This window comes from Diabrotica undecimpunctata, chromosome 1 (assembly GCF_040954645.1).
Source record: "Diabrotica undecimpunctata isolate CICGRU chromosome 1, icDiaUnde3, whole genome shotgun sequence".
In the NCBI taxonomy this organism is placed as follows: Eukaryota; Metazoa; Arthropoda; class Insecta; order Coleoptera; family Chrysomelidae; genus Diabrotica; species Diabrotica undecimpunctata.
Genome location: NC_092803.1, coordinates 173710792 through 173737791, shown reverse-complemented (window position 1 = coordinate 173737791; position 27000 = coordinate 173710792). Strand labels below are relative to the sequence as shown.

At 33.0% G+C, this 27000-nt stretch overlaps 1 protein-coding gene across 1 annotated transcript in view; it reads left to right on the top strand.

Annotated features, from left to right (window-relative positions):
- LOC140432586 (uncharacterized) overlaps positions 1-16992 on the top strand; it is a 30788-nt gene extending 13796 nt beyond the window's left edge. Inside the window, exons 3-4 of the mRNA XM_072520591.1 lie at positions 797-940; positions 4577-16992. Coding sequence (XP_072376692.1) covers positions 797-940; positions 4577-4754 — 322 coding nt within the window. The 3' untranslated portion in view covers positions 4755-16992. The remainder of the gene's footprint in view (positions 1-796; positions 941-4576) is intronic.
- The last annotated feature ends 10008 nt before the right edge of the window (positions 16993-27000 follow it).

Here is a 27000-nt window from a genome sequence, read left to right as displayed (position 1 = left end):
AAGCACTCATGACCACGGCGCAGTAGACGAAATTTGGTTTAGTCCCCACTTCCATGCGAAACGCATTGTACTATGCTGTATAATTCCACTTACAATAGAATCTTTCTGCCTTTACGTGAATTTGACTCCGCCTTCGCGCACCTCCATGGTCAGGAGTGTTTGAACTATCTTTACCTCTCTACAGGGTTACCAGCTCTACTGATTTCACCTTAAATTGACTGATTTACTGAAACACTATATCAATCTACTAAAAAATATGTAATGACAAAATCATCTTCAAAAAGTGATCATTACCTATATCAGCTTTAAATTATAAATAAAAAAAATCTATTTATTTATTATTGATTATATATATATATATATATATATATATATATATATATATATATATATATATATATATATATACATATACATTATTTTCAATCTACTGAAGAAATAAAATATGAACTGGCAACTTTTTTTGTGCCGGTTGGTGCCCATTTAGGCTTCAGTCAATTCTATACGATTACGCTTTCCTTCTCTTTCCTTGTCTAAGAATAGAACTATATCACCAGTGCCTCCTAGGAGAGTGAGTTAGAACTACTCGAAAAGAAATCTAGACGGAAAAAAATCAACTGTCCACTTGTGTCTCTGTCGACATGTGCCTCCCGTATATTGATTATAGGATACGATGATTATAGAATACGAAAGTATATAAGGCTCTACTGTAAATTTTAATTTCATGTCATGTTCCATTCATTTATAATTTGTACTCAGTAAAAATATTTTACTATTTATTACTATTTAAATGTAGGCAAGAAGAAAGTGTATCCTCAAATGGTAATAGTTCTAATACGGCCCGGCAAGTAATTGAATTAGAAAGGGAAGCCCTAGAATTACGACGTGAACTCCAAGATACTCGAGCCAAGAAGGAGGCATCAGATCAAAAAGTATTACAGTAAGTGATTTAACTAATTATTTATGTACTTACCTGATTTTTACTTACACACGTTTTCCCTACTATGAAGTAAACCTGGAAGAGATTTTTATGCCATTTTTTATCTAATTTATTAAGAGTAATATACATTCAGATCATAAGAATATGATGCGCTGTGTAGTATTTGTATGTGTGTTTCTTCAAAAAATACATCCTGATTTTTTAATTGAGCATTAATTTATTATGATTCTCCATTATTGCGTTGTGTATACCTTTTAACAAGTTGGTGTCCATATTTTCTAATTCTCTCTCATCTAATTTTATAACTCATATTAGCAGGGATATATCCCAGATAATTTGATTGCTTGTTTGGTGTGCAGTGTCAGGAAACGTTCTTCTTCTTATTGCGCCTTTACCTTTCGAAGGTTGGCGATCCAAACGGCAATTATAGCTTTGGAAACTGCTGCACGAAAGATTTCTGTGGATGAGCGATCAAACCATCTCCTCAGATCTTTCAGCTACGAGTTCCGGCGTCTTTCAACTGATCGTTTGCCCTGCCGAAGTACCTCACCATTGGTAACTTTTTGTATCCATGGAATTCTCACCATCCGTCTGTATATATACATTTCAAAGGCATCTGTTCAAAACAGAGAAAACGTAACATCTGATAATTTGAATTCTGAGCTCTAAACTAAGGTCTGATCTTGTAAAACATGTTTTCATGTTTATGAGTGTGTTTCTCGCTTGTTCGATTCTTGATAGGATTTCTTTTTTTGGGTTCCACTGAGTGTTGATATTTGCTTCCAAATATTTTATGGAAGTTACCTGTTCTATTATTTGTCGCTTGGCATACAAATGTACGTTTGTTGGTATCTTTGAAAATACTAGAATTTTAGTTTTGGAAACATTTAGATGTAAACCGAACATTTCGCTATGACGAATTACCGCATTTATTCTATTTAGTAGTTCTTGTGCGTTGCTTGCTATTAGGGGGGGTCTGGAATCTTCGAAAGGCATCTCAGTCCAGGACGCCGCCTGACTAACTTTAGTGCAGGATTCGTTCTTCGTACTCCCGGCGATAGTTCTTGAGGTACTTTAAAATGCCCTCTCGTCGCCGAGTCTACGCCGAACGCCTACCTGCTAAACCAGACCCTCCTCTGTCATCCAGCGATCCGGAAGCGGAATGGCCGCTGTAAGGCCGGCATCACTTCCGAAGCACTACCTTTATTCATTCATTTTCCATTCATACACATCCACACTCTATTCATCAGCAAGGAGGCTCCCTGTCTCGTTCTAGGTAGCGCGTATAAGACACTCATCGCTCCTAGTTCGGCATCATTCCCAGATGGGCATTTCCTCCTTCCCCACAGTCTGACTCACGCATTTTAACTCATACAGTGTGACCCAGTTTTCTAGCTTCACCTTTCAGCATCATTCACTCTTACCTTTAGCGTTGGTCCAGCTGTCTTCTCCTCTTCCTTTTTCTTGATCACTGCACGGATATAGCTGTGTATGTTAGTCCAACCTAATTTATTTTCAATCATTCTCTTAATCATTTCTCTCACTGTAACAAAATTGAGACACTGTTTCTCTCTCCATTCTGTTCCTTTCCACTATCCATCTGCTGCAATCTAACATCGTATGTGTCACGGTGTCCGAGTATCCGCAGTATAGGCATTCATCTGTATCAGCCTTTCCGATCCTATAGAGGTAGGCCTTAAAACACCCGTGTTCTGTGAGCACCTGCGTCAGGAAATAATCCAGTCGCCTGTGGCCACAGTCCACAGGTCAATATTTTGCCTGTTCCTTGTCCCCTTCAGAATGATGGCTTCGGTTTTCTCTGTCGCAAGTTTCAGTCCGAGCGGCGTTATTCACAGTGCATAACCCCATCATATGCCAGATTCCATAGCGTCGGGCCCAAGACAGATCCCTGGGGTACCCCAGCCGTCACGTCCACGATCGTGCCCTTTTCCACCATAATCCTTCTCTCGGACAGATACTCCCCCACCACATTCATCAGGTAACCAGGACATTATTTCTCCTCCATTGCTTTTATTACCTCGTTCCACTGAAATTGAATGCATTCTCAACATCAAACAACAGCAGGGCCGCCCAGCTATTGATGTTCATCCCCTCTGTTGCGCAATGCTTCGAGTACACTCATGATTGCATCAATCGTGCTTTTCCCTTTACAAAAACCAAATTGCCTTCGAGATAAACCACCTGACCTCTCAATCATGTCGTCTATGCGTACTCGCAGCATCCTTTCATACAGCTTACTGATGCATGGAAGAAGACAGATGGGGCGATACTTTTCCCTAGCTTTGGGAAGCAGTATTAACCTCGATGTTCTCCAAAGCTCAGGAAAGGTTTGTGCTTCCAGCAGTGCATTCATGTGTTTCAGAAGCTACACAGGTAACACCCGTCCTAGACCCTTCATCGCCTCAGGTGGTACCTGATCTAGTCCGGGGGACCTACGAGTCTTCAGTGAACCCAATGCCTCGATAAGTTCATCCATGGTAAAGGGTACAGCCCGCTCAGCTCCTTCATCCCTCCATACACCATGACATCTGCCGTCCGGAAAGAGCTCTCTTGTTACCTCAAGCTTCTTGTCCATAGGCATTTCGTAAGGAGAATACGCATGGAACTTCTTCATGACGATCTTGTATCCCTGACCCCAAATGTTCTCATCCATGTTGTTGATGTTGTCTATGCTGAGTCCTGATTCCACCTTGAACCTCGTCTAATGCTTTTCTGAATATAGATTCCGAATACAGATTAAATAATAGTGGTGATAAGACGCAACCTTGTCGCACTCCTCGTCGGATTCGCATATCTTCGGATGTTGTGTGCTCTATTTCAATTGTTGCCTTTTGATGCCAATATAGTTCTGAGATAATTCGCAAGTCTTGTTCGTCGATTCCAGTTGTTCTCAGAATTTCGATCATCTTTCGATAGTTAACGCAGTCAAATGCTTTTCGATAATTAATAAAACATGCGTATACATCTATATTCATGTCTCTGCATGGTTGTGTTAACATATTTAAGGTAAAAAGACCTTCTCGTGTTCCCAATCGATTTCGAAATCCAAATTGAGTGTCACTCATCTGAAACTCATACTTCTTGTAAATTTGCGTATGAATGATTCTGAGAAAAGTTTTAAAGACATGAGACATTAATATTCGATAGTCATCGCAGTGTAAGGGATTGGATTTTACCTGTGTCATATATCTTATTGAATAGTGCTGTTATTAAGTCGAGGCTTTTACTTTCGTTGTCTGCAATTAAATTAAGTATTTCGACATTAATATTATCTGGGCCGGTGGCTTTTCCAGTGGACCAGGAAACGTTACATTGACAAAATTTCTTATAAAATTACATTTTTAGTTATTTGACTCATTTAGTACTTTCTCTGTTTAAATTTTGTTAGTCTTATTGGCGGAGCGATGGGTGGTGGGGAGGTATGACAGTTGAGGATAAGACAGAAAGATGTCAAAAATCGAAGAGTTTTTGCATTTTTTTCCAATAAAATGTGCTGCAAACAAAATCTGTTTCGTTTTTGGTGGCGAATCCTGTATACATACATATATTTATTCAGAAATTTAATTATTTATAATTATAAAAATATTTATATAAACATATCTAATATTTTTGTAGGTTAGATAAGAAGCTTTCCAATTTAATGCGCAGTAGCGACATGAACAACTCAGATATTTCCGACGAAGCTAAAACGGCCTCCATAGAAAGTCTCAGCACGAGCATCATTACCAACGCCTCGTCCGTATCTCATAGTAATTCCAGAATCACTCTGACTGGACCTGTAACTGATTTATAATACTTAATAATATTAAACCGAATTTAATTGAAACATATCGTGAAAGTAATAAGAATAACATTCCTATTCAAAATAATAAACCTAAAACTATTAATGAGGTTAGGTGGTAATTTTAGGAAAATGTGGGTCTGTTTTATATCATCGGGTCATATTTTTAGTTTTAATATAAATAGGCAAACAAATAAATATTTTTAAAGAATGCATCTTTCCGTGAAAAATATATTCTTTATATTTATTCTATTCAAATTGTTTTTTCTACGATTCTCTCTCTTTCTTCCCTATACATTAGCTTTTTACAGTTAGTTTTCTTGTGGTCTCTTTTTTTTACCATACAAGGGATTTTCCATAAACGGACTTCCTTGTATATTAAGATGATGTTGGCTTGAGTTGATTCAATTTCTCTAGATGATTCTTATGTTAATTTTCGGTTTCATGTCAATGATTTACATTATCAATTTCAAGTACAAAGGCAGTGTAACAATAAAGTAACCACCCGGATCGTTGGGTGCCAATTATTTAACACTATAAGGTCACCTTAGTCGTATAACTATAAAACGAAACGTGTCATGCCAATTTTATTGTTAGGTGGGACTTATCTTAATGCAAACTGTACAATGAGAAATTTGGCAGAGACAAATAAAAGATTATACTAAATAGTCATATTTATTAAATATAAAGAAAACCAAAATTTAGTGAGCAAACCTTACCTAAGCCTTACAATAAAATAAATGAAAAAATGTAATTATGGCTAATACAGAGATACTGTCACATATGGAGGAGAGCTGCTACCTCCACATGGAGAAAATTTTAGACTAGTAGTAGTAGCATTGGTGTTGCATTGTTACATCCCTTTAATAAGCAGTTGTTGTGGTGAACACCACGTGGTGTTAATTGGGGAGTCCCACCAAAAAGGGGAACAACAAGAAAAAGCCCAATAATAAAAACTATAACAAGAAATTTTGTGTTAGCTGACAGCATAAAATTAAGTATCTTGCCTTGTCATAAGGTTTAAAAAAATGTCTTTTTATAGATGAACGATATAAAAACAAGTTCCCCTTTCTATTGAAGTGAAAACTGACATGACAGAACGGAGTTGCCAACTGACAAATAAAGTTTGTAACGACTTGAGATCGTAGACATTTTATATATGTCTATGGCATAGACACGGGGTATAGAAAGAACAGAAAGTTAACGAATGAATAAAATCAAAAGAAATTGAAACAAAATAATTATTTGAAGAAAAATAACAAACATGTGACGTTTATAACGTTACAAAGGACAATATGATTTTACACAAATCGGATGTACAGTCACAGTACAATGTATAGTTTACAGGCGCAGGGCGCAATACGTTTCACGAACGGAACCACGTTTTTTGAAGTAAATGTACACAATTTACTAACGTTCTTCAAGTTTTAGTCTATTCACGATGACATAAGCCACAATACTGTACAAAAATTAGTTGCGATTTATAAAAGTCTCTTCCACTAGAAACAATGTTTGCAGCATAAATTTCTGTATGTCTAAAACATCACACCAGTATTTGGTTGAAATATTTTAATTAGATCTCAGCTGTATTTCTTTTCATTGTCCATTTTCTTGTCCGATTGAAGACATTTCTGTTTAATTTTTCTGTAAACTTTACATTAGCAACCTGTAACCAGTTCCTTCAGCAAGTCTGGAAGCAAAAGAAGACTAGAAGTACATAAAGAGCTAAATAAATAATTAGAAAGCTCGGATAAAACACAAAATATGTTTAAAGCAGAATTTCTGGCTATTATATTAGTCTAGCTTAATCTTGAAACTGTTTTCTTGTGGCATGTTTAATTAACTATTGTATTTACATGGGACTAAACCACAATTGATTGTAATGAGAATTATATTTTACATTTGTTTTGAAGTTTCGATTTCCAATGCGGATATCGTTAAAAAAATTAGAAATTATAAATAAATAAAACTAATACGTTAACCTGTAAATATTTATCAATTGGCACTTTGTGGCAATTAATTTAACAGTTGACTTAGTTGGCCTCGATCTTGTAGGAAAATAGCCATAATTTGAGTCAAATTCTGAGGGTGATGTTTATTCTCGGATTGATATCAAATTCTGATCTTTCAGAGAGTAGTAGAGAGAGTACATCGCCCTCAGAATGTGATTTAAATTATGGCTATTTTCCTACAAGACCGATTGATATACGTTTACAGCCGGTTTCACAATCAGTAGTTTACCAGAAGGGTTAAGTTATTTACCCATAGAATAACTGACAGATGCTGTTTCATATTCACAGATTCAGTTACGGTCACTTAACCTTAGGTTTTTTTGGGGGGTCGCTGAAGCAGTGGTCGCTTCGGCTACACGAATAATTCTCGATTTTAAGGAGCGGATAGGAGCGATGGTTTTTGCTTTTTCGAAATCTATTTTGTGACCTATCTGAATATTATGTTGGGCTAGGGCTGAAGTAGTATCGGAATGTTTTACAGATATAGAATGTTCGTAAATACGGTTGTAGATTCGTCGGTTTGTCTGTCCTATGTATATTCGTGGGCAACTGGAACAAGGTATCTCGCAGACACCATGGTCTTCATTGGGGATTTGGTCTTTGGTCTTTTACGGATCTGACGAGATTGGATAACATGGAGATGGTTTCGATGTTTAGAGGGTTAAGAGTTGTATTGATCTTGTCAGTAACACCTTCGATAAGAGGTAGAAAGATTTTTGGTTGATCAGGCAGCAAGGTTTCTATTTTGGATAGATTGGGGATTAGATGTTTTGAATGCTCCTATTGATTTGGATTTTGTGGTAGCCGTTTTGTAAGAGTGTTTACCTTATTGGATTGATTTCGGATGATCTGTGATTGTCGTCGCTAAGTCTTATGGAACGGGAAACAAGACTGTTGATAACTGAATTGAGTTGGCCGGGGTGATGGTGTGACTGGGCATTGAAATAACGGTTTGTATGAGTGTAATGTTGGTAATAAGGAAACAATATCAAAACTAACTAGTACATCTCAAGGTGAAATAGAAATGTTTTTCAGAAGATCAATGATTTGGAAAGAATTTTTGACAAAGGGCGAGGCATTTTCGGCTAATGGTTGTAAGCATAAGGGGAGATGTTTTGCCAATTTCTGAGAGGGGCAGTTGTATGCACTGACGGTGGGTCTTAGGGGGACCTTGCGGTTATGAATTTTTGGCAGGCTGTGTATTCTTGGAATTCGGAAAGATTTTTCTCTGGGTATAAGAGATTTTTTGATGTCTGGAGGTAGAGTGGACTTACTTATGATGGATTTGGTTGTTTTTTCTAGATAGGTGGGATCGTTTGGGACGCTTTTACATTCTGTAGAATTGAGAAGTTCGAACATTTGTTCAAAATAATTAGAAGAGTTGATAATAAAGGTGGCATTACATTTGTCGGCCGGAAAGATGGCAATGTGAGGGTTGTTATAAAGTTCTTTGAGGGCACGTCTTTCTGAAAGACTAATATTTGACCGTGGGGGTTTGGAAGTACGGAAAATTCTGGCGACTTCGGCTTGGGTCGGAAGGAAGATGTAGATGAAGAGGTATATGTATTTATATTATAACAAAAAATTTATTTAATACGCGAATATGACTCAGTGATACTAATAAAATAATTTATTAGAAACTAACAATAAAAATAGTTAACGTAGATATTTATATTTACTTCCTCATTTTCAAACTTTTTTCAAATATTCACATACAGTTGGATATTATCGGCTGCACAAATTTCTATGTAAACGTCTTTAAGATGTAATTTAAAAAAATATGTTTAAGGGCTTGTATATTACGTATTTGCACAACGTATTCTCAACTATAAACAAAGACATAGTAATTTAAAGTTAAAGATCTCGCTTAGTGTTAGATTTAGTGTTTTCCTTGATACATTACAAACCCAGTCAGATCTGCAAAATTGTGCCCAATGTCTTATAACAGTTAATCTTCGAGTAATGTATCAATTACTTCTTATACTTGGGAATTGGTTGTGTGAATATCGTGTATATAGTATGGTATGTCACAACGATTTAGCGATATTGCAATATTTCATAAACTGATCATTCAATTAATACAAAATGTGGGAAAATCGCCAAAATGGTAATGCCGCTGTTGCATTTATATTCCTATTTAATTTAAAGCCATTAGTTTATAAGTATTGAGAATCTCTTATCATGAACTCTTATCTCTTGTGGACATTGATTTTTTTTATGTAACAGTGACTGTCAATAAACTGACATCCTTTGAATAAGGTTTAATTCCGCATTGACATGATTTTTGAAACCGACCAGTAACCTTTAACATAAATTTACGAGTAATCGCACAGTCTGATATGATTTCTCATGTTATATTTTGTATTGATAAGTTTATCAGTTTACGGTATATTGCAAAAATTATCTTGTGACTACTTGTTTTAAACAAAAGCTATTACAAAATTAAAGGGCCTAAAGAACACCAAGACCTAAAACAATATCACGGTTGTGTCTTATGACTATTTATACACATGTAACACTTTTTATTTTTAATTTGCTTTAGTATATTGAAATATAACTAAAATAATATGAGGGGAAAATAGGTTGTGTTCGACTGAAAAAAAGCAAATGTTTCCTTTATCGAATTTGTAAGATGTGCCTAATTTTAACTTGATTCAATTTGTTAGAATAGAAGTAATGTGATATGGCTTGTATTGCTAAAAGTTACAAATCTATATATTCTTATTTTAGAGAATACTTGTCATATAAATGGTTAAATTATTATTTAAAATATTTAAGAAGTTTGTAGAGTATTTCAGATTATTTATGTATCATTGCTTCCCAATCTAGAGTCTCTTCTTTGTTTTATTCATTTATTTTTAAACTAAAACTGAACAGATGGAAGCGGAAGATTCTTAGAATGTATGAAGGTTTAAAAGATGGTAATATACGGCAATAAAATGCAATTATATGAACTACCTAAAATAAATATGCTTACGAAAGCTAACAGTATTGAGATGGCTCGGGTACGTATCTAGGATGTTGGGATGATTAATCGAAACTCAATCTAACACAAAAGGAACGTCCACGACAAAAATAGATGAAATGAGTACAACAAAACATTTAATTTTTTTAAATAAAATTTGGAAAACGCAGCAGAAGGTAGGATGAAGTAGAAGATTATCTATTCATTATAACGGTAATATCCTCGATGGTGAATCCTGAAGTAGCAGCTGGTATTATTATATACAAAAAACATATGATACATAAAAATACAACACTGTTTTTTAATTTTCACACAATACGGTCATTTTTTCTTATTTCCGTAACATCAGTTTTCCCACAATAGAAATTTTAAACTATTTTAGGGAGTAAAAACAATTTGTAATACAGTAGACTCCCTCTATAACGAGAACTGAAATGGCAGACTAATTACCTCGTTATAAGCGGATCTCGTTATATCCAACAACAATAATACTGTGCATACATATGAATATGTAGTTTTCTAAAACATTAACTTTCTATAGTGAAGCCATTCGGAGCAATATAAGATGCTAATAAATATTTTTTGAATGGCGTTTATAAAACAAAGTTGTTTACTTTTATTGTCAATGAAATGCATTAAAACAAAAAAGAGTTGTTTACTTTTACTGTCAATGATATACTTTAAAACAAAAAATCTGTATTCTGTAAATATGTATAAAGCGTATAAAGTTATTTTGTCATTTTTGACTGCTTTAAATTGTCCAGTATTCTATCTATCATATTTTCTAAAGATGTGAAACAGTTTTATGCTTCTTCATTTGCGTTTTGTCCTTGGATAAAGTTTCTGACAACCTTTAAAACACGTGTGAATGGTCAACCCAATACAATGACACTTGTGAATCATAAATTTTACATTTCCGACTAAGAATCATAAATTGTAAGAAGTTTATTGCGGGCGGCCCGCAGTTAAAAAGGGTATTTATTTATAGCTACGACCGGGCCAAAACGCAAAAAACACGTTTTTCAATCTTATTTTTTCTCGTTATAAGGAAATTTACCTCGCCATAAAGGGTTATAGTTCAATAGAAATTTCACGGGACATCTAATGTACCTCGTTATAAGCGAAACCTCGTAATAACCGTGTTCGTTATAAAGGGAGTATACTGTATTTCCTAATGAAATATTACTGTTTTTTCTGCCTACTAACTATCCGTTAGTCTTAGAAACGCTTAACTCTCAATATCCGTTTGTTAATTAGGAATTAGATCTGCATTTTAGACCGATTGAATTCTAATTTTCGCAGTCAACTTATTTTTTTTTTTTAGTTTTTTCTGTCTATACAAAATTTCAAAGTTGTAGTTAAATTCATGGCATCCTTTAGTCAAATGGTTAGTGTGTGTTAAGTTGGTTTTACGCCTCCGTGCTAGCTCCGTTTTCCGTTATCCGTTTTTTAAGACTCCTTCCTGTCTAATCATTTAGTTGTACAATTTTACATGTCCAAAGAATATAAAGTGACTTGTGGTACATGTCCAAAACTATACATAGTTCAGACAGGAAGAAGTTAAAAAAAACGGATAACGGAACATAGAACTAGTTCTTACAAAAATACAGTTTTAATTCTCAAGATTGGGAGGTCTCTGTTATTAAGCCTAACGGAAAACTAGTTATGTAGACAAGACTAATAAATATTTCGTTGGGTATCGGAATCTATCAGAAACTATCAAAACCAAAAACATTTAAAACGGAAGTTTCATGATAGATATATTCAAAGACTGACTATTGGTGCTCACAGTTAGAACTATTTGTTTACAACCGCACCACTTACTGTGAAGTTTTGAATAATTAATTAGTGCAATTGTCAACTCTTGGGATCGAGCTACAAAATGCAACAGAAGTCACAAAGTCATGGCATTTATGACTTGTGAAATAGTTGACTTGCTAACCAGCGTCATTTAAATGTAAATTTCACGATTACAATTTTATTCTGATTACAATTTTTCTCGATAGCTTTGTACATATAGAATTTTCTTATCTACACTACAAACTTCTTTCCATCGTAAGGGTTTAACAAAACTGGAATCAAGGTGCACTTTATCGACTGTTTTTTTCTGTGCTTAATTTTATTTTATACATTAAAAGTTTATTATTATTTATAAGAGATGTTGTGTTCATAAACTAAATTCCTGGTCAAAATCAGTGCATCCATTTTTTAAATTTAAATATATACATTAGTGGTAAATAGACATTAACTAAATTTTGATAAAAACTTAAATTTTTTAAATCCATACAATTATTTGAGAAAAAAATATTACATCTGCGTCTATTTCACACTTTAAAGAGAAGCTTTGGGGTAAGACTGCAAACTAAGGCTCGTTTCATTATTCAACAAAATCATTAGTATACATCTTAGTTAACTGACCAATGTTAATCATTAATAACTAAAATAACTAGTTTTTTGCCAGACATCTAGTGGAAACAAACAGCAAAAACAATGAAGAATGAGACTAATTTAATTAGTATTGAAGAAGGACTACTACAAAGTGGCGTTATATTTCCCCTACTGTGTAAGATATATTTCCGAGGCATACTCCTGTTTCTGTGAGCTGTATGGTTTTAAAGTTTATCAGTAGGGTGCTAACCTATCTGTAGACCCCCTCTTCCTTTATCCGGGTTTGGGACTGGCAACAGTTCTGTTGAGCTACTCGATCCATCCAACAAAACTGCAGCAAATAGACTGGCAGGACTCCTTAATAACACTATATGGCGAAACAGACACATTAACACTGAGATGAAGTCAAGAATTTATAAAGTCAGTTTAAGACCAATAATGACATATGCTTCAGAAACAAGACCCGACATAGCCACAACGCAAAGGCTACTGGAAACTGCAGAGATGAGAGTACTGAGAAGAATTACAGGAAATACGCTGAGGGATCGAAAGAGAAGTGAAGACATTAGAAGAAAACGTAACGTAAAGTGTATAAATGAATGGATACAAAATAGAAAAAAAGAATGGAATAACCACATAAGCAGAATGAAGGAGACCCGTGTCGTCAAAATAGCAAGAGATAAGTCACCAATCGGCAGAAGAAGTATCGGACGACCGCGCAAAAGATAGAGTGACAACCTTCCATAGAGGTATTAATCCGCCAATGAACAAGCAGAATTTTACGTATTTTATACAATATTATATGATGTTGGGACGTGGGTGGCGACAGAAACTTCAGAAAACAAAAGTACTTCTTGCCTGTTTAATTCAATATCTGATTTCGAAGGACAGATCTAAATTTTGGATGATCCAAGATCCAAGGTATGTCAAGCGGTGTACTCTTTCCAGCGTTTGTTGGTTTAATACCAGTTGGGTTAGGAAGATATCTTCTTAAGTTGTCACCATACACTTATTTAGTTTTGTGGATATTTATCGACCTCAATTTCTGCATTCTATGTCAACTCTATTGACTAGTTCTTGCAGGCCGTCGATGTTTTCCACTAGAAATAGGATCGCCGGCCTATCGCAAATTGTCAATTATATCTCCTCCTATGATAATTCATTTTTAATCGTTTAAATCTTCCCTAAATATATTTTCGTATTTGCGCATTAAATACGCATTAAAAAGGGTGGGAGAGAGTATACCTTGTTCAACCTTCTCTGTTGTTTGTACTAATAATGGCTGTTTATTTCCAGTAAAGTTTGGCAATAAGTTTGATGTATTTGTCATCTAATTGGTTGTTCTGCAAGTTGGTAATTAATTTGGTATGTTGTATGCCGTCAAATGTTGTTTTAAAATCAATGAAGTACATGCATACGGGTTTTCTTACTTCTGAACACCGTTAAAACTTTGTTTCTATAGAGAAAAATGTTTCTCTAGTTCCAAGACATCTCCTGAACCCAAACTGCTCTTGGCCAATTATTTACTCAGATTTATTGTTAAATCTGTTTAGAAGGATATGCAACAGTATTTTAACGACATGGCTCATCAAACTAGTGAGTCTACTATCGCTGCATTTCTTAACGTTTGGTCTTATAGAAAGCGGAATAAAGATCGGTTTTAATTAGTCTGATGTAATTTCACTGGTATATATTTGATTGACTTACAGTCAGTTCTTCTATATTGCCATTTAAGAGTAATGTCAGCCATTCACTGTATATTTGATCTGGTCCACTGGTTTTATTGTTTTTGGCTTGACTTATGGTTTTTTCCACTTAAACTTCTCAGATTGATGGACCTGTATTTGAACTTAAGTTTGGTAGTGATTCTTGGTCATCTTTAAACAAGTCTTTAATGCTTTCCCATTCATTCATCAGTTCGTCTTCCAAACTTCACCTAACCTAACCTAAAATAACCAAAGATAGTTCATGAATCTTATTATTGGTCAGCGTTATGGGCGTATTCATCTTGTGTTCTCCAGTAACTTCTTTTATTTTTTTATGTGTATTCGTGTTATCGTTGCAATTCCTGTAGTTCATTACATCTTTCTCGCATCCACAACTCTTTCGCTTCACTGATTTTTCTTCAAATTAAATGATGCTTTCATTAATGCGCTATGATTTTTATTTTTAAGCTGCGTTCTTTCGTCCATCATTAAGATTATTTCATTAGTCATCCTTTTTTTTATATTAAATGACTGTTTCACTTTGCGTTGCTGTATTGGTAATACCTTTCTTTATGCTCTCCCATATTTCTTCGACTATTGGTACATTGTAATCTTGTGTGAAGTTTCCTCGTGTTTTGTTCTTCATTGTCTGTTCAACGTTTTGTTTGAACTCCGCTTGTTTTAGTTTTTGTCTATCACATTTATTTTTAAAGAACGACTTTTTAATTGCCTTTAGTTTTAGTATAATTCTAGATCAACGCAAATTGTGGTCGGAACCTGCGTCGGCACTTGGATATGTCTTAGTGCATTTACATGCTTTTTGGAATCTATTATTAATTATAATAATAGATCCAAATTACAAATAAGATCAGAATTGCCATGTTAATAGCCAACGTTCGCAACGGACAGGGCACTTGAAGAAGAAGAAGATTATTAATTATGATATAATCTATTCGATTACGTATTCAACTACCATGACCACTACCATCTCTCGTTGATATCCACGTAAAGAAACGTCTTTTTGGTTGTTTAAATCATGTTTTAGTGATAACAAAGGTTTTCTTTTGGCAGAATTGTATCCGTCTTTCCCCTATACCAAATCCTCCAGTAATTCCGGGAGTTATGTCTTCTCCTACTTTACCGCTAAAGTCTTCCATTATCACAGAAACTTTGTGTTTTGTGTTATTCAGTGTTTGTTATAATTCATAGTAAAAGGCAAAAGTGCTCCAAAGGATGTGAAAAAAGGAAGAGCTAGTAAAATAGTTAAAGCGACAAAAATAAAGTTCTTCAGCCGTATGAGAAATAGTAAATATAACATTATACAACTCATTAAGGAAAAGATCGAAGGTGAATGAAAACCGGAAAGATGACGCAATTCCTGGCTTAATAGTGTACGATAATGGAACAACAAAACATAAATAGAGTTGTTTAGATAAGATGAAATATGCAATGTCGTCAACGTTCTAATCGATACGGAAATCTAAGGAGAAGATGAAAAATGCTAATCATCTCTGGCTAATTTTAACTTTTGAACTCTCTCTTTTATGGGTTTGTACTCTGATGAAAATATCGTTCTTGCTCTTCGCTAGGCATGCCCACTTGGATCAGATCAGATTGTTTGCTCAACGAGCAAAACCTTTCAGACATTAACAAATCAATCATAGACTATCCATGGCCGATTATATTTTTATCTTAGGATACTAGGTGAGTGTATCCGTCGTTAGTGCCAATACGTGTAGGTGCGAACCATATTTAGTATTTTGGAGTCAATGTTAACCTATTCTTTGTTGTTCTTAAGGTGCCCTCTCCATTACTGAAGGTTGGCTATAACTACAGCAAATTGCTCTTTATCTTGAGCTGTTCTTAGTATCGAATGTGTGTCCATGCCTGTCCAGTCTCTTACATTTTTCAGCCAGGAGCATTTTCTTATTCCTGGACCTCTTCTTCCTTCCACTTTCCCTTCCATTATCAGTCATAGGAAGTTGTATTTTTCTCCTCTGTAAATATGTTCTAGATAATTCTTTTTTCTGGTTTTTACAATATTTAGGAGTTCTCTCTCAGTCTTCTCTTATTCTTTGTTACACTGCTTGTTTACAGTTTCGCCAGAAGCAGTACAAACAACTGGCATATTTAGTTTGAAGGAGTTTGTGTCACCGATGCTTGCCATGCTCACTGTACTAAGAATCAATCAGGCACTTATGCGTAACATGTGCACTGAATGAAATTTAGGACCAGAGTATCTGTGTACACTTAATGATACATAACATAGATGCAGACAGAAGAGCTGCCTACGCTAAATCATGATAATGAATCATACGTTGCTGTCAATAACTCAAAACGAAAATACGTAATTTAGAGTATTTCATCATAAATTACGTTTGTTCTAAAAATAGCTAATATTAACGCATTGCCATAATAATTCATTGCCAATTACTAAGAGCAGATAGTCTCAGAAAATATCTCTTTTTTGTCCTTAGCTCTATAAATTCATTTTTCTTCTTTAAACTCATAGATAAATAAATATCTCAGGTAACCGATCATAAGATTGTGTCAATTTCGCAATTTCTGGTTAGACTTTAAATCCCTTGTGACTGATGTGTTTACATTTTGAAGTAAAATAGCATAGGCTTGATAGCAGGGTCACATAAAGTCCAAATCACATTTGTGGTAGTTATTATTATAAGTTATTATCTCAGAATGTATTTGTTTAATATTTTTGATGCATTACTTTTGTACCGGAATTGTATGTATTGTTTTTTAACGTTTTTACAAGATGCCTTTCATTGTAACAACGATACAAATAAAAAATGCCTTTCTTTTTAGAAATAATATAAGCTGGGTTGTACCTGTATGTATTATTTAATATTTTCTATTGTTTTTCCTTTAAAATACTTCCTACTCTATTGAACCTTTACTTTTATTAGAATTTCACCATTTTATTACACTGGATGTTGTCGAACATTTTTTTTAAAGGTCCAAGTTTAAATGTTTTTACTGCTTTTTCGTACAATCTCTTACTTGCTTACTAGAATCCACACAGAAAAGTCACAAAAGTTGTAATCTTATTTAAAAACCAAATATTTGTTTAATTTATTTTATTACTTTAAACTTTTTAATGCGATGATGCTATTGACTTTTAATGTACCTTGCTATGGTTTAGGTATTATGCACTTTTCAACTTATAATATGTAGTTATATATATATATATATATATATATATATATATATATATATATATATATATATATATATATATATATATATATATGTAGTTATATATAATATAATATGTAGTTGCGGTGTAAGAAACTAGTAAGACAGGTTTGAGACACTATGTATAAGCAAAATTGTATACTGATCAAGCATTTTTATAAACTATTTGGTTTTTGTTTTCTTATGTACATACATTGAAGCATTCAGAATCAACAATTTACAGTTTATTTATAATAATTTACAATTTTTAGCACTTACTTAGTATTAATCCCGATTCTAAAACAAAAACTGCGAATACCATTTATTGCTAACATACACTCAAGTAGCTTTTGATTCAAAGGCAAATATTGATTCAAATATTTAGATATTACATTAGTTTTATTGAGACGTTATTTTGAAGATCGATGCAAATAAACTATATATGAGATATAAAACATCATGAAAATGTATAGTTTAGTAGGGATATTTTGAATATACCTTATAGGTACATCAAAGGAACTATACTAAAATGCACATTCAGATGGCAGCGTTACAGAGCTAGGCCCGTGCTTTCTATATGTCAGAACTAACTACAGTGTTGTCAAAGTTTTTAACCGTACGGTATGGGCTGGCCTCTATAAAATTTACAATTACAGACATTTGAAAATAATTAAGAAATAAGAAAATACAATTATAAATTCAAAATTATTCTTTAATAGATCTAGTCTGCAATTATAAATTCAGGTAGATAAAATGTTGGGAGTCATTAAAAGGATATTTAGTTGATGTCTGACGTTTGTGTCGTGCTAATGTCAAAAACTGTTATAAAATTTAAAAAGGGTAATTTGTTAAATTAAATAGCGAATGCACAAAAAAAATGTTTTTAACTATTTGTTAAACAGTAACAATGATAAAAGTTTATCAGAAATAGTGGGGGAAGTTTCTGCTATGACTGGAGTCTCTGAACGAACGATTATCTGATATATAGAGGTAAAAGTAAAAATGGGCCACTCTTAATTCCCATAAGAAAAAAAGAACCGGTTATTCGATTAGCTGTGAGAATAAATACGATGAAGTAACTCGCTCTGAATTAAGACAAGTAGTGCACGGTTTTTTTATGGACAATATCTTCCAACTCTTGACGTGGTAGGTACTAAAAAAATTAACGAAATGGAGCATCTTCTGAATTTTGCTAAGAGAACAGTGAGAAGACTATTGCACGACATGGGTTTTATATACAGCAAGCAGGGTAGAAATTCAATAATAATAGAAAAACACGAAATAGTCGCTTGGAGGCGCCATTTTCTCGGAGAAATACAGAAAATGGGGAATTAAGGAACCAATATCAAGGCTTTCGTTAATAAACCTATCACAAGTTTAAAACTCCGAGCAGAAAATGATCAAAATTTGTTTCAGTCCATGCGGGAAACGAAGGTGGATTCGTTAAAGGTGCTCACATAACTTTTCTTGCCAAAAAAACGTGCTGAAGATTACTATGAAGGTACGGACGGATATCTATTTGAGAAATGGTGTGAAGATATGTTAAAACAGAATCTCCCAAAAAAATACGAAGAATTTGATTGTAATGGGCAATGCATTTTATCACTCTAGGAAACTTAATTTTCCCATAGAGTATTGGGTGAAACATCAAATTAAGGAGTGGCTTTACCAAAACAATTATGGAAATTGAAACGTCAATAAACTTATTTTATTCTTCAATTGTGGGTTACTCCCAATAAAATAATATTTATTTTGAAGAATAATACTTAAAAAACAGAACTTCTAAAAACTGCTCATGCATTTAAAAATATTTATAACAAATACAAAATTGATTGACTTGTTGGAAAATATAGAAATCACAGTGACGAACAATGCTGTATAAATGTTCACATCTAAAGACTTCCGCCCTATCACTGTGAACTGAACCCAATATAAAGGGTGTGGAGAGAAGTGAAACAGTACGTGACTCCTAGGAATTAAAGTTTTAAACAAAACGCCTTTAAAACATTGATTTATAAAGGTTATGGAAAGTACAGAACAGTGGACATTAGGAAAGTTACCTCAGACATGTTATAAAAGTGAAAAATATTTTTCGGAAAGTAGATAACATGCAAGATGACATTAAACCTATTACAATTTCATTAAACGATAACTAGAAAGATAAACTCGATTATGAAAATGAAAATAATTCAAAATTATATTTCAAGGGGTATTCTTTTAAACCGCTTTCATTAAATACTTATTCATAAATGTTCACTAAAGGTCACTATATACTTAAAATTATTAATGTAGTTCATATAATTTAATAGCTGTGTTTAACCATCAAATTATCTTTATAATGTGTAAACGCATTTTAGAAATTAAGACCATTTATTTCATTCAGGAATATTCTACTAAAAATTTTAACTTACCTAAACCTATTTTAGTCTACCCTGAGTTCGGCCCTGCTCGTTTTACAAAAGTAGCATAATTTACAATGCCAGTAGAATTGGCAATGCTGTTATCCTATATCCGTACACTGCCATCTGAATGTGATTTCCACTTTAGGAAAGTTTTTTTTTTCGTATATCCATCAATTTTAATTTAGTGCCTGGTTTTTCAGTAATGAATTCATCTTAATTTCATTGTAACACGATCAATAACATTGAATGAATATAAAACATGAAAATCTAAATAAAAAATGTTTCCAATAATCTGTATTTCTACAGAACCAAATATTTCTTCTATGTGAAAGCAAAATGGGTGATACGTTGTTTGTGTTTAGCAATAGCTTAGGAACCAGAGATTCACTGTTTTGTATGCACGTCCTCTTACAAAAAAGTCATGAAATCTGAAATAACTTATACGTCTATTACATCGACTTCGAAAAGGCATACAACAGGATACAATTTTTAAGTACCTACAAGCAGCAGGACTGGACTACTTCGATATAAGACTTCTGACATATCTGTACTACAGTCAAGTAGCCTCTATCCAAAATGAAAGCAGTCGCACTCAAAAACTACCCATTAAATGTGAAGTACCACAGAACGTGTCAACCATTTTAAATAACTTGACAGCTGGTTGGGTGTGAATAGTAAATCATCTGAGTTCTCATCTCCCTCCATCTCAGGGAGATGAAAACAAGTCCTGTGTAACAGAAACCTATCAATGCATATTTGTGAGAGAATCCTGAATTGTTATGTGTGGTCTATCCTATTATATGGCTGCGAGACATGGACATGGAAAACCACAATGCTGAACAGATTCGAATCGTGATGTTTTAGCAGGATCTTAAATATATCGTGGGTCGTGCACAAATTCAATGAAGATGTCCTTAGTAAGAGAACCTAAATATCATCTGCTTCGCCTTTTAATACAAAGAAAAGTGTAATGATAAAGATAGATAAGCTAAAAGAAGCTCTTATGGTTGCTTAATATCAGGTAGTGGTGTGGTCTCACGGTGGAAGAATTATTTCGTGCAGCAGCCAATGGAGAAGGATTTCAGACAATTTTAACATGCTGGCCAACGTCTGAATAGGAAAACGGCATCTAAAGAAGAAAAGTATTCTCTTCATATAGCTTGATACTGTCTTGACATAATTAAAATTAGTTGGTTTTGAGATAATCCAGGAAGGTTAAGAGGTACGTTCCAATATTATGTAATAATATCTTAAAGACCTTGGCGGGGATGCCAAGGTCTTCCTCGATCATATCCCATTCATGCTTAACATGGTGGGTATTATTTGAATTTTTCTCGCTTATGATTTTTTAATCTGTTAATATCGATTCATCGTTGTAATATCTCTTGGAAGGTGGACTGCCAACAACTCCTGGATTTTGGCGTTCTTCCTTGCGTATGCTTTTCAACTAGTTTTCCATCTAACGCCATTCTTGGTCGTCTGTATTTACCAATTTTTCGCACGTGACTATACCATTGAAACTCGTTCTTTATAATATTCATTTTCGCTGCTCTAAACATACTTCTGATTGCATCTAATATAAGTCTTGTATATTCTAGCTGAGTTGTCTACTACCATGTATCTATTGTTACAAATTACATCTCTCGTCATCTTGAGACAGTTGCGGTTCTGTTGATAAGTCTTTGTAAATCTTACGCAGGATCTTGTACACTCAAGAGGTCAGTTCCTTGATGTTTGAACTGAGATATATACATATTATATTCTACAGTTTTATTTTGGACTACTGGTTTGCATCCATTGATCCCTACCGGAAGGTGTTAAGACGCTAGGAAATCAGAACATAAAAAAATAATTACCTAAACTAGTTTGTTATAACTCTGTAAATTTTATTTGTCACTTTTTATATTTTTAATTATTCTTAGCTAATATTGTTTTCGGGTAATAGCATAACATTCCAAAGTAAATATAAATCAGAGCTACTTGAGTTTTATTGAAACGGTGCATGCTTGTTATACAATAGAATATTCCAGGTGTTATTTACATATTTATAAAAACATATTCCAGATAAGTAATATTTTTAGAAACAATTTTTATATGTTCTTTTCAATAAATATTTTATGATAATTGTTGTATCATTTAAAACCAGTTTTTAATAATTGTAACCTATTTTAATGTATGAAATTAGATGGAAACATACTATTTGAGCATGGAAAATAGTATATGTGGAAATTCAGCCACAGAAGTTACAACTAAGAACATGCAAGGGCTATAACTCATACTGGTCAACTGTCAGTTATTGAACGGGAACTAACAAGAATCAACATCGAAATCACTGAACTAGCTGAAACACAGTGACTAGAATAGAGCGATTTCAGAACGCAGAATCGTAATTATGTCCACTTCTCTGGCAGTAGAACCCAGGATTTTACCAATGTAGTCATTCTGTAATCTTGCATAATGTACTCGTCAAAATTCTATGAGAAATTGCAACTATCAAGAATATCCAAAAGAATATTCTGAGTAAGAAATAGAAGAGTAGAATGGAACGTTCATATAAGCCGAATGACAACAAATAGAGTAGTAAAGACGGTTTCCGATAGGAAGACGATCATTCGATAGGTTAGATCATTCCAGATTCGGAAGATGATAGGATAGATCATTCCAGGTGCGATATATGAACCAGAGACAAAAAATCTAGAAATAAAGAAGACGTCCTTCTAGGGGTAGAAGAATCTCTCTATTATTAATGGTAAATCTCAAAAAACATGGGAAGCTGTCTGTTTTGTGTAAAACTTATTGAGGTCCCTGGTTAAATAACGAAAAATGCAATATGTGTAAATGAGGATGTAATGTATGTAGATAAGTGTAATTCAAATAAGCTTTCCATGGAGCTAAGTCTTACTTAGACGCTTGTATTGTTGATGCAGCTGACTTACATGGAATTACACTTTTTGTATTCGTAGCAACACTACCCACGAGCTACGGCCTATGGAAAAACCTACATTTGTGCATTTTGAAGAATATTGGAACCAAAAGGTTTTGTTGTACTGGACCACGACAAAAACTACCGACAGGCGTACGATTAATAAAAGAATTTTCGGTAAAATATTTTGCAAAGGCTGGTGAGCTGCTACACTCAATAATGATTCAGTTGGGTTTCCTGCCACAGGCATCTATCCCAGAACAAGCATTTGCTCCAGCTAAACTTTTCAGGCTAGATAATGAAAATAATAAAGTCGAAGACAAATGATAGTAGCGAGGCACTAATGATACAACAACAAATCAAGAAAAAATCTCCTAAGAAATAGTGTAACAAAACAAAGATTTATTCTTCAGACTCAAGCACAACTTCAGTTTCTGACATCGTGTCTCTTCACGATGAATCCAGTAACGATGAAGGTGTTTTGGGGACTTCCTTTCATGAAGTTCTTTGAACCTCTGAAGTAAAAAAGAAAATTGTCAAGCAAGGAACAAAATCTTTTAATTATACAGTTGTTACAGTAACTAAAGCTCTATTTACTGAAAAGAAAATTAAGAACTCCACTAAGGACGATAAAAAACAAGACAAAAATCTGTTAAGGATGAGGGAAAACAAACGAAACCGAAAAAATGACAAGAAAAATAAAGGAAACATTTAACCTTCATTAAAATGTACTCTTGAAGCAGATCCAAGAGGATTGCAGTCTCAGGTTTCAACCTCAGAAAAAAAAAGAAGAGCTTATTTTGCTACTTATGTAAAGAGTACCAAATAGAATATATAAGGCGGAAGATCTAATTAAAGTCTAAAATTATGAATCAAATAATATGGATAAACAAAATAAAACAACAATTAAAAAAACAGATGGGCCCCATGGTACAATGAACACACGGATGGGCCCTATTTTAATCAACTAACGAACCTTTTTTGGAATCAACCAATAAGGCCCAAAACACTGATTTTGAAAAATCCGTTAAAACTTTAAAAGTATTAAAATTTGATAAACTTTTTTACCATAGTAAAAGGGAATAAACCTTCTATTCGTTTTCCACTGCTTTGAGTAAATAGTAGAATATTTAATAATTATTTAAAAATAATTAAATAAGACGGGCCCCTTATTTGGGTCGCGTGCCTTATAATAAATCCTACTCATCTAAAATGAAATATGTATTCTGATAAATGAAATACATATTATATAAACCCTATAAAAAGACCAAATTAATAGGTAAAAGAAATAAATTAGACTTACTTTTAAAAAACTTTTAAAAGTTTTATGTCTGTTTTGTCCTTTTAATTGTGTTCTGTTTGTCCCTAATTGTGTTTTAGTTTTATAATTTTAACATTTGACATCACAATTCTCTGCTAAACAGAAATTAAATGCTTTTTATCCAAAATTTGATAATTACAAGTCAAAGAAATTGCACACCCACAAAATAGCACAACTACTTTCATTCATTGTCATATAACTGTCCTCTTTTTGTAAAAAAAATTCAATAATTTAACACACATTTCTAAAATATATCTCTTGAATAAATATAAATAACTTTAATAATTTAAATAATATAAAACATCACCCTTTCATTTAACAAACAATCACATATACCTTACTCCTATATCATCTGTTAACATCTCTCCCCTCAAGAAACTTCCTCGTTAATTGTCAGACAGTTACAATATTGACCGAAGATATTATCAGCAATACAGGATAGTTTGAACTATGTATCACGAATCATTATATAAAAATTCTTGTACCGGCATGTAAGTAGTATTTTGTTTATTTCTAATTTATTACAATTCAATAGATTATCTCTTACCAATTTGTGGGTTTCTACTTTGTCTGCTAAATCAATTTTATGCATATTAATAAACACAGACATGTAATATTGACATAATTACTATAACTTTTTTGATCTATATCCTTATAAGACAGCACCCTAATATGGGTTTTTTATAATTTCAGCATTTAATTTACTTTGTACCGTTTGACCTGAAGATGCTTTGCAAATTTTACAAAGCGAAACTGGTCGTTTTGGGTAGTAAAATTCAATTTATTGTGAATAAGTCCAATTTATTTCTTTTACCTATTTGAAATGGACTCACACAAGCAACACATTCATGATTTTTCATGAACCAAATTAATAATTGGTTTTAAAACCATTTTCAATTAATTGGGGTTTATTTCCATTAAAATATAGTAAAAAAATATAAATACAAATAAAATAAAATAGAAACAAAAATAACACCTATAAGATGTGGAATACAAATAAACAAATATATTTTTACAATGAAATAATTATGGTCATTAAAGATTCAAAGCTGAAATTGTGTTTCGTTAGTTAGTTGTAATTTTTATTCCCGTATAATTATGTGTTGTCCCATATATTTTTAGTCCCTTACCATGAACCAGTGTTGTTCCTTAACAGCCTTTAGATACAATCTTTATAGGTACTTATGTATTATGTACGATATGTATTAAAAAATGTTTTCCAACTAACGAAAGTTTTTGGATTTTCTCACTTCGGCGTTTTTGTGGAGTAAACGTTCTATATAATATTAATCGCCTTATTACGAAATGATGGACGGGTAATAAAAACATATCCATCACCCTTGTGTATTCTCTATAACTGAATTGCTGTTTTTGATGATAAACAAATAGGTCTTTACAGGTTTACAAGACTTATATTTTATACAGCAAGCACGTTTGTGAGAAAATCCACATATGGAACAACAACGAATAGAATATGGTCCCAATAGTTATTAAGTTAATTGATGTTGTAATTGGCCTCGTAACTAGTATAAACAAAAGCTAAAAAAAAAACAATATAAAATTGGACCAATAAGAGAATCCTCCTCGTTATATTACTTACTGTTTTTATGATGAATTGTTTGCAAATATGAGTCCGTTTCCAAAAGGTAAAAAGAAAAAAACTAAGACCTTCAATTGGGTTTATTGTATTATTGTAACTAAGACAATCGATGTCGAGCTTGGAGATTTGTTTTTTTATTTTCCCTGAAGATTTTTGTGATCACTAATACACTATTGTGTTCTTATTGTCCCTGTGGATTGTTATTGTCTTTATTTTTTGAGTGTATAAGTAGAAATTCTGACATCTATTATAATTGTAAATGATATTAAAGAAGAAAATCGTTCATCAATTGGACTTCTGAACTTTTCCGACATGTGATCCAGTTTGCTGGATTTTAGAAATATGCTTTATTGTCACTGAAAATTGTACAATTTTATGGAGAAAGCTTAGAAAAGTAAAAAAATATAATAATAACAATAACAATTAAAATTTACTAAAATTAGATAAATCGTCAATATCACAGAATAAAATATAATAAAATAAAATATACAATCCATTGCAAATTTTCACTAAATTGCAAATTGCATAATAAAACCTTACGAACTAGGTTGTGATACCCAAATATACAGGGTGAGTCATAACTATTGGGACATAGACTAAGGACAGGTTATTTGGACCAAAATATGGCTATTGGGCCAAATATGCCTTAATAAAATGTTGCTGAGAAATAAGATACAGGGTGTTAAAGTTAATTTTTGTTTTTCGTTTTTTGCTAATAGTTTCCCTGTATATTTATAAATTGCTATCAAAATTGACACAGAGGCATAATCTTAGACAAGAAATAGTATTTTATTGACAATTTTACGTTTTGTCATAGAGGGCGCCACGTGGATCATTCCTAATGATCAAATTGAGTCTAAACTTTTTCTGATGAAACTTTTTAGTAATTTTTATTAGAAAATATGACGTAAACATCATTTTTACTTAAAATTGGTACTCTTGTTTAAACATGATAATTTCAACCGTTTTCGATATAAACGCAGTCGAAGAATATTATATTTTTTTTTATTTATTATTTTTTTTATATATTATTTTATTTAATATTTTTAATAATAAGGGGACAGAATAATATTTTTTTAACGTCCAAAAATCCTTTATAAAAAGAATTAGAACAGGCATAGAAATCGGACGAGACCATGTAGAATTTTTAGTTTGAGTTTTTGTGAGTTCTTTTAAGTTAAAGTGTGTTTAGTTTTGATTTATCGTCAAAACGGAAACCTTACGTTAGTTGCAACTTTGTTTATTAGTTTGGTATTTGATAGTGGAATTGTAAATAAATACTATTTCTTGTCTAAGATTATGCCTCTGTGCCTGTTTAACACCCTGTACCTTATTTCTCAGCAACATTTTATTAAGGCATATTTGGCCCAATAGCCATATTTTGGTCCAAATAACCTGTCCTTAGTCTATGTCCCAATAGTTATGACTCACCCTGTATATTTGGGTATCACAACCTAGTTCGTAAGGTTTTATTATGCAATTTGCAATTTAGTGAAAATTTGCAATGGATTGTATATTTTATTTTATTATATTTTATTCTGTGATATTGACGATTTATCTAATTTTAGTAAATTTTAATTGTTATTGTTATTATTATATTTTTTTACTTTTCTAAGCTTTCTCCATAAAATTGTACAATTTTCAGTGACAATAAAGCATATTTCTAAAATCCAGCAAACTGGATCACATGTCGGAAAAGTTCAGAAGTCCAATTGATGAACGATTTTCTTCTTTAATATCATTTACAAT